This window comes from Mustelus asterias, chromosome 29 (genome assembly GCF_964213995.1).
Source record: "Mustelus asterias chromosome 29, sMusAst1.hap1.1, whole genome shotgun sequence".
Classification (NCBI taxonomy): domain Eukaryota; kingdom Metazoa; phylum Chordata; class Chondrichthyes; order Carcharhiniformes; family Triakidae; genus Mustelus; species Mustelus asterias.
The window spans coordinates 17,543,518-17,555,247 of NC_135829.1; the positions used below are offsets into that span (position 1 = coordinate 17,543,518).

General features: G+C 46.0%; 1 protein-coding gene across 4 annotated transcripts in view; it reads right to left on the reverse strand.

Annotated features, from left to right (window-relative positions):
* Positions 1-11,423, reverse strand: part of slc25a44a (solute carrier family 25 member 44a) — a 352,818-nt gene extending 341,395 nt beyond the window's left edge. For all 4 annotated transcript variants that reach the window (XR_013495690.1, XR_013495689.1, XR_013495691.1 and 1 more), the window contains exons 1-2: positions 10,763-11,423; positions 9,136-9,263 (exon numbers count right to left, since the gene is read on the reverse strand). Coding sequence is in view for 1 of the 4 variants with exons in the window: in XM_078200139.1 (XP_078056265.1) it covers positions 9,136-9,263; positions 10,763-11,384 (750 nt within the window). In the remaining 3 variants the exon portion in view is untranslated. The remainder of the gene's footprint in view (positions 1-9,135; positions 9,264-10,762) is intronic.
* Positions 11,424-11,730: the final 307 nt, after the last annotated feature.

The window sequence follows — 11,730 nt, forward strand, 5'->3', positions numbered from 1 at the left end:
GCTAGATTGTAGGGGTTCAATAACTTGACTACACTTTAAAGTTAAACCCAAAGAGAAAATGCTGGAAAATCACAGCAGGTCGGGCAGCATGAAGTTTCGTTATTAGTCACAAGTAAGGCTTACATTAACACTGCAATGAAGTTACTGTGAAATTCCCCGAGTCGCCACACTCCGGCGCCTGTTCGGGTCAATGCATCTAACTGTGGGTGGAAACTGGAGCACCCGGAGGAAACCCACGCAGACACGGGGAGAATGTGCAAACTCCACATAGACAGTGACCCCAAGCCGGGAATCGAACCCAGGTCCCTGCTGCTGGGAGGCAGCAGTGCTAACCACTCTGCCGCATCTGCAAGGAGAGAAAAGAGCTGACGTTTCGAGTCCAGGTGACCCTTTGTCAAAGCTCTGAGCTTTGACAAAGCATCTATTGACTTGAAACATCAGCTCTTTTCTCTCCTTACAGATGCTGCCAAATCTGCTGAGAATTTCCAACATTTTCTCTTTTGGTTTCAGATTCCAGCATCCGCAGTAATTGGCTTTTATCCACATGTTAAAGTTAACTTGACTACATTTTAAAGCTCAGAAGGCATGCTGGGTTAGCTAGAAATTGACTGCATTTTTGAAAAGTACAATGAAAGCATTAAGGCTTTTTATAGACCAAAGTTTTTCACAAACATCATCTGCAAGGTCGGTTTTTCCAAGTTAGAAACAGCATGTGCCAAACAATTTTGATAACAAGATAACGAATCACATGTATTGTAGCTCTATGTTGTTAATTAAGTTTAGCTTTGCTTTTGAGTTCTGTTTTGATCAGTACAGGACTGGCAGAAGAAGCCAGTCTCTCTCTCGTCTTTTTCGCTTTTCTTTTTGCTTTTGTAATGATTTAATTTTAAGTTCTGATCAATAAAAGAAATTTATTTAAACCCGTACCAGTGCCATCTTCGTGTATTCAAAGGAATGAATGGACCCTACACTGACCTTGTTCTCTACTCATGTCTCCTTCCAGCCCACGAGCTCACTTCATTCATCAGAGTTTGGATTTGGATAACTTTTTAACAAAGCTAATCCTTAGAAAGCATTCTTTCTGGTTGTATCGCAGCTTGCTATGGCTCCTGCTCTGTCCAAGACCGCAAGAAACTACAAAGGGTTATAAACGAAACCCAGTCCATCAGGCAAACCAGCCTCCCATCCATTGACTCTGTCTGCACTTCCCGCTGCCTTGGAAAAGCAGCCAGCATAATCAAGGACCCCACGCACCCCGGATATTCTCTCTTCCACCTTCTTTAGTCGGGAAAAAGATACAAAAGTCTGAGGTCACGTACCAACCGACTCAAGAACAGCTTCTTCCCTGTTGCCATCAGACTTTTGAATGGATCTACCTTATATTAAGTTGATCTTTCTCTACATCCTAGCTATGACTGTAACACTACATTCCACACTCTCTCCTTTCCTTCTCTATGAACGGTATGCTTTGGCTGTAAAGCACGCAAAAAACAATACTTTTCACTGTATACATGTGACAATAATAAATCAAATCAAAATTTTCCCCATGCTTTCACTTAATTGTAACCTGGTGACACTTGCGCCAGTCAATAGGTTACACTAAGGTTAGACTTCGAGCATCTTTTTAAGTTACTGTGAGACCTTGAGCGCGATTCTCCGGCCTTCCAGCCGTGTTTTTCCCGCCAGTGGGAGGTGGCGATTGTTTGTTAGCCGCGGGATTCTCCGGCCCCGCCGCCGCCAATGGGAATTCCCATTGACGTCACCCCATGCTGGCACGAAACCCGTGGACAGGGGTGCGATGCCGGCAGGACCAGAGAATCCCGTCGGCGTGAAGGGCCAAAGAATTCCGGCCCTTGTCTGTCACTTGGTTCTCAATGTTACTCACTCCCCCAGTTATGGAATCCTCATTTAAAACAATGAGAGAAACAGACCAATATTTAAATGGCATCTTCCCTCATTAACCTCTTTCCAAGGGGAGGGAACTACTTAACCTTCCTCCTGAGATTAGAGTTTGGAGATCACCCTGGTTGCTCTTTAACAGTCTTAACTTCCCATACGATACGATATTTTCAGTTTGATCTAGATAATATGTTATTTTAAAATCATTTCTCAGGTGGCACAGTGGTTAGCACTGCTGCCTTACAGCACCAGGGACCCGGGATCGATTCTGGTCTTGGGTCTGTGCAGAGTTTGCACGTTTTCCCCATGGGTTTCCTCCGGGTGCTCTGGTTTCTACCCACACTCCAAAGATTAGGGCGACATGGTGGTTAGCACTGCTGCCTCACAGCGCCAGGGACCCGGGTTCAATTCTAGCCTCGGGTCACTGTCTGTGTGGAGTTTGCACATTCTCCCTGTGTCTGCGTGGGTTTCCTCCGGGTGCTCCGGTTTCCTCCCACAGTCCAAAGATGCGCTGGTTAGGTTGATTGGCCATGCTAAATTGACCCTAGTGTCAGGGGAATTAGTAGGGTAAATATGTGGGATTATGGGATTAGGGCCTGGGTGGGATTGCGGTCGATGCAGACTCGATGGGCTGAACGGCCTCCTCCTGCACTGTAGTGATTCTCTGGTTCTATATGGGCATCACTGGCAGGACTGTTTATCATGTATCCCTAGTTAACATTGAGGCACCTTCTTGAACCACTCCAGTCAAAATCCAAGCACTCCTTTACGAACAGCACTGCTGTAGGTACACCCACAGTGCTGTTCGGAAAAGAGTGCTTGGATTTTGACTCAGCGTCAATGAAGGAACAACAATATGGGTCTGAGTCAGGATGGCGTGTGGCTTGGAGGTAATGTTGGTTCCACTCTTCCTACTGCCCTTGACCTTCCAGGAGGCTGCGGATACTGTTGTGGGAAATGCTGTCAAAGAATCCTGAAAAGTTCCTGCGGTACAATCTGCAGAGAGTGCACACAGTGCGATGGTGTTAGGGAGAATGGGTGGTCAAGGTGGTGAATGGGCTGCAGTAACTCCTTCCAACAAATCTTACGTGTTCTAAGAATTGCACAGGGGAGAGTGTCTTGGCATATCCAATCCAGCATACCCTCTTATCTTCAGTTTAGGCTCAATTGCAAACTGTTGATGTGCTGACCTTGAAAGTCATTTGGCAAATCCGCTGCCTGAACACCAAAGTTTACGGAATCTTCCTGAATATTAATTGTCAATGACCCCACTAGCTTTCCCCCACAATTCTCTCTCATTCATAAGAATGCTACTGAAGCTGTCAATGAGATTAGCAAGGGAAAGCAAAGAACCATGGGTGGTCCCAGTGGCAATGTAGGGAACGCTCTACGCTGCAAGGTTAAATGCTGTTTTGAAAATCAAGCAGCCTCTGCAAGAAGGCATTTTGAAAGCAGATAACATTTCAGAGGATAGATTGAGAATACCGGGAATCTCTGGAATTCTCTGCCCACTGAAGTGGTGGCGGCTACCTCGTTGAATATGTTTAAATCACGGATAGATGGATTCCTGATCGGTAGGGGAATTAGGGGTTATAGGGATCAGACGGGTAAGTGGAACTGATCCACTTCAGATCAGCCATGATCTTATTGAATGGCGGGGCAGGCTCGAGGGGCTAGATGGCCTACTCCTGCTCCTATTTCTTATGTTCTTATGACCTGGAGTTGGATAAATATGAAAGCAGCTTTAAGCTCTGTGAAGACTGACAAAACAGTGGCCTTCCTCTTGTTATCTGACACTTTCTGAAGGCAGTGCTTAGTGTGTCATTATAGAGCAATGAATAGCAGTGACTCCAGACTACCTGATCCATGGTGACGTTCTTTACAGTCCACCCTGAGGAATCAGTGCCAGCAGGCTATTCGACTGTGGAGGCCATTTCAGATTCAGAGCAGCCCGTTCAAAGGGAGGAAATCAGTGATGGGTAAGTGAAGTGGCAGCTCTGGTTTGTGCCCTCCTCTCCCCACAGACATCAGTTGTAGGATCCGCACTCCTGCAGCTAAGTTTGGCTAACAGCACAGGACAGGAATTAGAGCCAGGATCATCCTGACCTGGTTCAACCACAACTCTTCCATCTATTCAGCCATGGAGCTACAGGGAGCTTCGAGTGGCTAATTGGAATTCATAGAAACATAGAAGATAGGAGCAGGAGGCCATTTGACCCTTCGAGCCTGCTCCGCCATTCATCACGATCATGGCTGATTGTCCAACTCAATAGCCTAATCCTGCTTTCTCCCCATAACCTTTGATCCCATTCGCCCCAAGTGCTCTATCCAGCTGCCTCTTGAATACATTCAATGTTTTGGCATCAACTCTTCCTGTGGTAATGAATTCCACAGACTCACCACTCTCTGGGTGAAGAAATGTCTCCTCATCTCCGTCCTAAATGGTCTACCCCGAATCCTCAGACTGTGACCCCTGGTTCTGGACTCCCCCACCATCGGGAACATCCTCCCTGCATCTACCCTGTCTAGTCCTGTTAGAATTTTATAAGTCTCTATGAGATCCCCCCTCATTCGTTTGAACTCCAAGAAAAACAATCCTAACCTAGTCAATCTCTCCTCATACATCAGTCCTGCCATCCCAGGAATCAGCCTGGTAAACCTTCGCTGCACTCCCTCAAGAGCAAGAACATCCTTCCTCAGAGAAGGAGACCAAAACTGCACACAATGCTCGAGGTGTGGCCTCACCAAGGCTCTTTATAATTACAACAACACATCCCTGCTCCTGTACTCGAAACCTCTCGCAATGAAAGCCAACACACCATTTGCCTTCTTTACCGCCTGCTGCACCTGCATGCTTACCTTCAGTGACTGGTGTACAAGGACATCCAGGTCCTTCTGCACCCTCCCCTCTCCCAATTTACAGCCATTCAGGTAATAATCTGCCTTCTTGTTTTTGCTTTGAAAGTGAATAACCTCACATTTATCCAAATTATACTGCATCTGCCATTGATTTGCCCACTCACCCAACCTGTCCAGATCATTCTGAAGGATCTCTGCATCCTTGTCACAGTTCACCCTCCCACACAACTTGGTATCATCTGCAAACTTTGAGATGTAACATTTTGTTCCCTCATCCAAATCATTAGTATATATTGTGAATAGCTGGGGTCCCAGCACCGATCCCTGTGGCACCCCACTAGTTACTGCCTGCCAATTTGAAAAGCACCTATTAATTCCTACTCTTTGTTTATTCTCTGCCAACCAATTTTCTATCCATCTCAATACACTTCCCCCAATCCCATGCGCTTTAATCTTGCACAATAATCTCTTACGTGGGACTTTGTCAAACGCTTTCTGAAAGTCCAAGTATTCCACATCGATTGGCTCCCCCTTGTCAACTCTACTAGTTACATCTTCAAAGAATTCCAACAGATTTGTCAAGCATGATTTCCCCTTCATAAATCCATGCTGACTCTGTCTGATCCTGCCACTGCTTTCTAAATGCTCTGCTATAAAGTCCTTGATAATGGATTCGAGAATTTTCCCCACTACCGATGTTAAGCTTACTGGTCTATAAATTCCCTGTTTTCTCTCTACCTCCCTTTTTGAATATTGGAGTGACATTATCTACCCTCCAATCTACAGGGAGTGTTCCAGAGTCTATAGAATCCTGGAAGATGACCACCAATGCATCCATTATTTCTACAGCCACTTCCTTAAATACTCCATGTAGACTATCAGGCCCCTGGGATAAGTCCGCCTCGTACAGCTAGATTGGCAATGATTCCCAAGCCAGTAGCCAGTCTAAGCTGGCCTGCTCTCTAGTTGGTTCCTCCACATATTGGTCAAGAAAACCATCCCGTATACACTCCAGGAATTCCTCCTCTACGTCATTGAGGCTAATTTGATTTGCCTAATCTATGTGCAGATTAAAATCACCCATGATCACCGATATTCCCTTATCATATGCATCTCTAATTTCGTATTTAATGCCATTCCCAACATCACCAATGCAGTTTGGGGATCTATATATGACACCCACTAATGTTTTTTGTCCCCCTCCGGTATTTCTCAACTCTACCCATACAGACTCCACGTTGTCAGAGCTGATATCCTTTCGCACTATTATGTTAATTTCCTCTTTAACCAGCCATGCCACTCCACCACCTTTTCCTTTATGCCTGTCCTTCCTAAATACTGAATACCCTGGGTCATTTAATTCCCACCCCTGGTCACCCTGCAGCCATGTCTCCGTAGTCCCAATTATATTGTACCCATTTACCGCTATCTGTGTGATTAGTTCATCCACTTTATTGCAAATACTCTGCACATTAAGGCACAGAGCCTTTAAGCTTGTCTTTTTAATATTATTTGCCTTGCTCCCGATATTTTTCTCTATAGCCCTGTTTGAATTTTGTCCTTGGTTTCTCTGTCCTTTTCTACCTTTTGTTTTTGTCCTTGCTCCTTCCTTCTCTGACTCCTTACATAGGTTCCCATCCCCAGCATATTCATTTAAAAACCTCCCCAACTGCTCCAGCAAACAGTCCCACAAGGGGATTAATTCCAATGAATACAGTTGATTGAATTGCTAAATGGCTTCTGCCCTTTTCTCTGCAATAAGATTTCAGGTTATAGGGTGGAATTTTCCTGTCCCACCCGCTATGGGAATTGTAGAGGACGGGACAGGACCATGCAAAGGTCTCTTGACCTCGGGCGGGATTTTCCGGTCTTTGGGCGAGTGCGGCCGGAAAATCGAGCCTATAGGCCTTTGAACCCTGGTAAAAGTGGAATCAGAATCAGTGCAGAAGTAGGCCATTCAGCCCATCAACTCTGCATGGACTCTACAACAGAACATCCCACCCAGACCCGAACCCTATATAACCCCACATATTTACCCCACTAATCCCCATAACCTACAAATCATGGGACCTTAAGGGGCAATTGTGGGAGGAAACCAGAGCACCCGGAGGAAACCCACGCAGACACGGGGAGAACGTGCAGGCTCCACACAAGACAGACACCCAAGGCCGGAATTGAACCTGGTCCCTGGTGCTGTGAGGCAGCGGTGCTAACCACCGTGTTACCCTTAAAATAATGGTTTAATGATTACCATTACTGAGACTAGGTTTCAGTTCCAAATGTTAGTAATTAAATTTAAATTTCACCAGCTGCCAGTCCTCAGAGCATTAGCCTGGCTCTCTAGATTACAAGTTCATTGACATTACCACTACACTGCCATCTCCTTCTATGAAGAAATGCTCAAATTACTTATCCATTCTTCCTACTTTTAAAATAGAAAATCTATGTTCAACTACAACACTGTTTAAAAAGTTTAGTTTATTTATTAGTGGCACAAGTAGGCTTACATTAACACTGCAACGAAGTTACTGTGAAAATCCCCTAGTCGCCACACTCCGGCGCCTGTTCGGGTACACTGAGAGAGAATTTAGCTCAGCCAACGCACCTAAGCAGCACGTCTTTCAGACTGTGGGAGGAACCGGAGCACCCGGAGGAAACCCATGCAGACACGGGGAGAACATGCAGACTTCGCACAGGCAGTGACCAAGCCGGGAATCGTACCTGGCTCCCTGACTCTGAGAGGCAGCAGTGCTAACCACTGTGCCATCGTGCCACCCTACTGAATGGCCAATAAGAGGATACACAATGGCAGTTCCACGATGCCAGTAATAGGACTGCATTTCCAGGGAATGCAATTCAGAGCATCAGCACCTTGCATTTACAGCCGAATAGTCAAACTGATGGATTTGAAATCTATCGGGATTTTCCAACATACGTTCAAATCCTGCCGATTGTGCTTACAGCATCAAGGCGATAATCAAATCCATCACCCAAGCTTCCTGCGAACGGGAATGCGGGACGACCAAGGGCTGATTCCGAACATGTTTAAATTAGTCTTGTTGTCATGTTTGGCACTGCATTGCATTTCACAAGCGTCCAGTACGCATCCTTGATTTTTGAAAAAGACATGTTTCAAAAGTTACTGAAATGTTGGGGACCAGTACTTTTCCCCCTAAAAATTAAACCAAAGCATAGGCGGTAATGGGACAAATCACTGCGGATGCTGGAATCTAAAACCAAAAGAGAAAAGGCTGGAAAATCTCAGCAGGTCTGGCAGCATCTGTAAGGAGAGGAAAGAGCTGATGTTTCGAGTCCAGATGACCCTTTGTCGAAGCTTTGACAAAGGGTCATCTGGACGTGAAACGTCAGCTCTTTTCTCTCCTTACAGATGCTGCCAGACCTGTTGAGATAACGGGACGTCTGGGCAACGTCATTTCACAATAACAAATTGCAACAGAAATTGTAATCCTGGGGTGAGATCTGCAACTTGTAAACACTCTCATTTGCAGAGTCTGATAGAACAGGTTTCTGTTTGGATTTTATCTCCCTGACGGCAGGTGTCAAGGCCAGAACAACCTGTTGTTGATCACTAGACAGGACGGAGCCAAAACAATAGCAAACAGCAAGAGAAGCCCTGAATGGTTCCTTAACCCAGGGATAACCCTTTCAGCTCACCTTTGTCTGCTATTAGGTAACTCTGTACAAACTGGGAATAAACCCAGAGCCTTTCTGCTCTGTGTACAGAGTGGTGTTGTTGCTCACTAAGCAGGCAGGGGAGGTCCGTGATCGTTATATTAAAATATCAGCTCCTTTTGATAGCTGACTTTTTAAAAAGAAAACAAGAACCAAGTTGGGTTTTAAGACGTTGCCGGTGTCAATTATCCAGGGCAAAGTAGCTTATTGACCAACTTAAACGTTCACTCTCTCCGCCACCAGTGTGGGAGTCGTGGCTACCACATGCCCTGCAGCAACTCACCAAGGTTCCTTCAGCAGCACCTCACAAATCCCTGAGTTCCACAACGTAGAAGGACAAGGTTAGCTGATTATTGTGAGGGGTTACAGGAATAGGGTGGGGGAAAGGGCCTATCGGAGAATCAGTGCAGCCTTGATGGGCCGAATGGCCTCTTCTGCACTGTATGAATTCTATGATTCTATTCTATGATAAGGGCAGAAAGGCAACACTACCTGAAAGTCGCACACTATCTCCATTTTGACTTTAACCACTGTTCCTTTATCATTGCTGGGTCAAAATCCTTGAGCTCTCACTTTCACCGCACTGACTGCAGCGCTTCTCGTGAGAAACTAGCAATATTTATGCTGGCCTTATCAGTGACATCTATAGACAGAGCGTGGCATTAAAAAAACAATTATTCTCACCTGAACCCGAGCCCTGACCACATCCATCGGATTGGTGAGTGTAGATGCAGTGACTGCTGCCATTGGTCCAGCGATCCCCTGAAGGAGCAGATGAGGACAGTCATTGGGAACTAGTTTTGATAGCTGCTCTGTAATACAGACACAAGTCAAGGGGTCAATGGTTAGATGCACACAATCAGAGGATTTTACACTCAGCTACCTTACACTAATATCACAAGCATATGACAGGTTTATACGTGGACTTTGTAAATTGCAATAGGTAACATGTTGGGGGTACACTGGGGGAGAATTTAGCACAGCCAATGAACCTAACCAGCACGTCTTTCAGATGATGGGAGGAAACCCACGCAGACACGGGGAGAACGTGCAGACTCCACACACGGTATGGCACGGTAGCACAGTGGTTAGCACTGCTGCTTCACAGCTCCAGGGACCTGGGTTCAATTCCCAGCTTGGGTAACTGTCTGTGTGGAGTTTGCACATTCTCCTCATGTCTGCGTGGGTTTCCTCCGGGTGCTCCGGTTTCCTCCCACAGTCCAAAGATGTGCAGGTTAGGTTGATTGGCCATGCTAAAATTGCCCCTTAGAGTCCTGAGATGTGTAGGTTAGAGGGATTAGTGGGTAAAAGATGTAGGGATATGGGGATAGGGCCTGGGTGGGATTGTGGTCGGTGCAGACTCGATGGGCCGAAGGCCCTCTTTCTGCACTGTAGGGTATCTATCTATCTATTTACAGGCAGTGACCCCTGGTGAGGCCACACCTGGAGTACTGTGTACAGTTTTGGTCTCCTTACTTGAGAAAGGATATACTGGCACTGGAGGGGGTGCAGAGGAGATTCACTAGGTTGATTCTGGAGTTGAGAGGGTTGGCTCATGAGGAGAGACTGAGTAGACTGGGGCTATACTCTTTGGAATTCAGAAGAATGAGTGGAGATCTTATAGAAACATATAAGATTATGAAGGGAATAGACAAGATAGAAGCAGGGAAGTTGTTTTCCACTGGCGGGTGAAACTAGAACTAGGGGGCATAGCCTCAAAATAAGGGGGAGCAGATTTAGGACTGAGTTGAGGAGGAACTTCTTCACACAAAGGGTTGTGAATGTGTGGAATTCCCTGCCCAGTGAAGCAGTTGAGGCTCCCCACCCTATCCCCATGTATTTACCATGGCCAATATCCCTGACACTAAGGGACAATTTAGCATGGCCAATCAACCTAACCCGCACATCTTTGGACTGTGGGAGGAAACTGGGGCACCCGGAGGAAACCCACGCAGTCACAGGGAGAATGTGCAGACTCCACACAGACAGTGACCCAAACTGGGAATTGAACCGTGCCGCCCTGCTGAAGAGCAGGAGTTGTTTTCGATTTTATTACATTCATTCTGATGAAAAGTAATGTAGTAAAGTGAAGTTAAAAGTAAAGTTTGACCTGAACAGGTGCCGGAGTGTGGTGACTCGGGGAATTTCACAGTAACTTCACTGCAGTGTTAATGTAAGCCTTACTTGTAACTGATAAATAAACTAATACCAAGTTACACAGTTTGTTAAAAAAAACTCTTTCCAGTATGTTTATAAGGTGGAATGGTAGCAGCTAAGGACATGACAAGGAGAGATCTATAGCCTCACATACCTGCATAGAAGTGATAGAAAGGCCACCACACCGCACTGTTGGGAATGTATGTCATCAAGGAGGCTAGGTATCCTCTGTAAAACCCCTTTGGTCCGTCAATCCTGAAAATCTGAGTGATAACCTCCTGTGTATGTCCGAATACTCGGTTGTATTTCCCCTCAGTTGACGACAGCTTGAACCTGCCCAGGTTCCCTGCATGGCCCGCCACCATCAGGTGCTGAGAAATGATATCAATGGGCACGATTATGCTCTGTGCCACAAGCGACGCTGCGCCTCCCGCTACAAGCGACTTAATGGCGTTACTATTGCTGTACTCGGACACGTACACACGTACCAGCTCGTAAGTAGTAATGTACCCTTGGCCAGAGATCAGGGTCAACGTGTTCAGTGGAAAGCCTCTGTAAAGTCCTCGTACACCCTCAGCTTGTAGGATTTTAAAGAACGCATCAACAGTGCCGAGATAATGACTCTTCCCCTTTTGTACCTGAAGTCTTGTCCGGATCAGTGCGGCTGGGTATACCGTAAGCCGCAGTGACAGAGCCATAACAGCCCCAATACAGTAGAATTTTTTCTTGTCCAGGTCGTTCCATTCTATTATCTGAACATTTCGCTTCTCTTGCATCTTTTTGGGTCACAGTTGCTCCTCAAGTCCACAGTAATCTGCAAAAGTTCAGGAAGGATACTCAGTTTCAGAACTGTTTTACAAGTTACAAAATTATTTTCTTCCCAGAATGTACACAAAATTTAGCGTGCGGATAGAGAATTGGACTGTCCCCTCTCTTCCAGGTACATGAACTCTCCCATCAATATGTGTAATTTGAACAACCCCCCAAGTTAACCAAAACAGCGCATTATCTCACATGATGAGAAATATAAGACATGGCTTGCTCCTACAGATGTCCCCCACACGAATACTTTCTCCCCCTCCTGTGTTGCTCGAGGCCACTGGGAAAATTTCATGAGAGGCT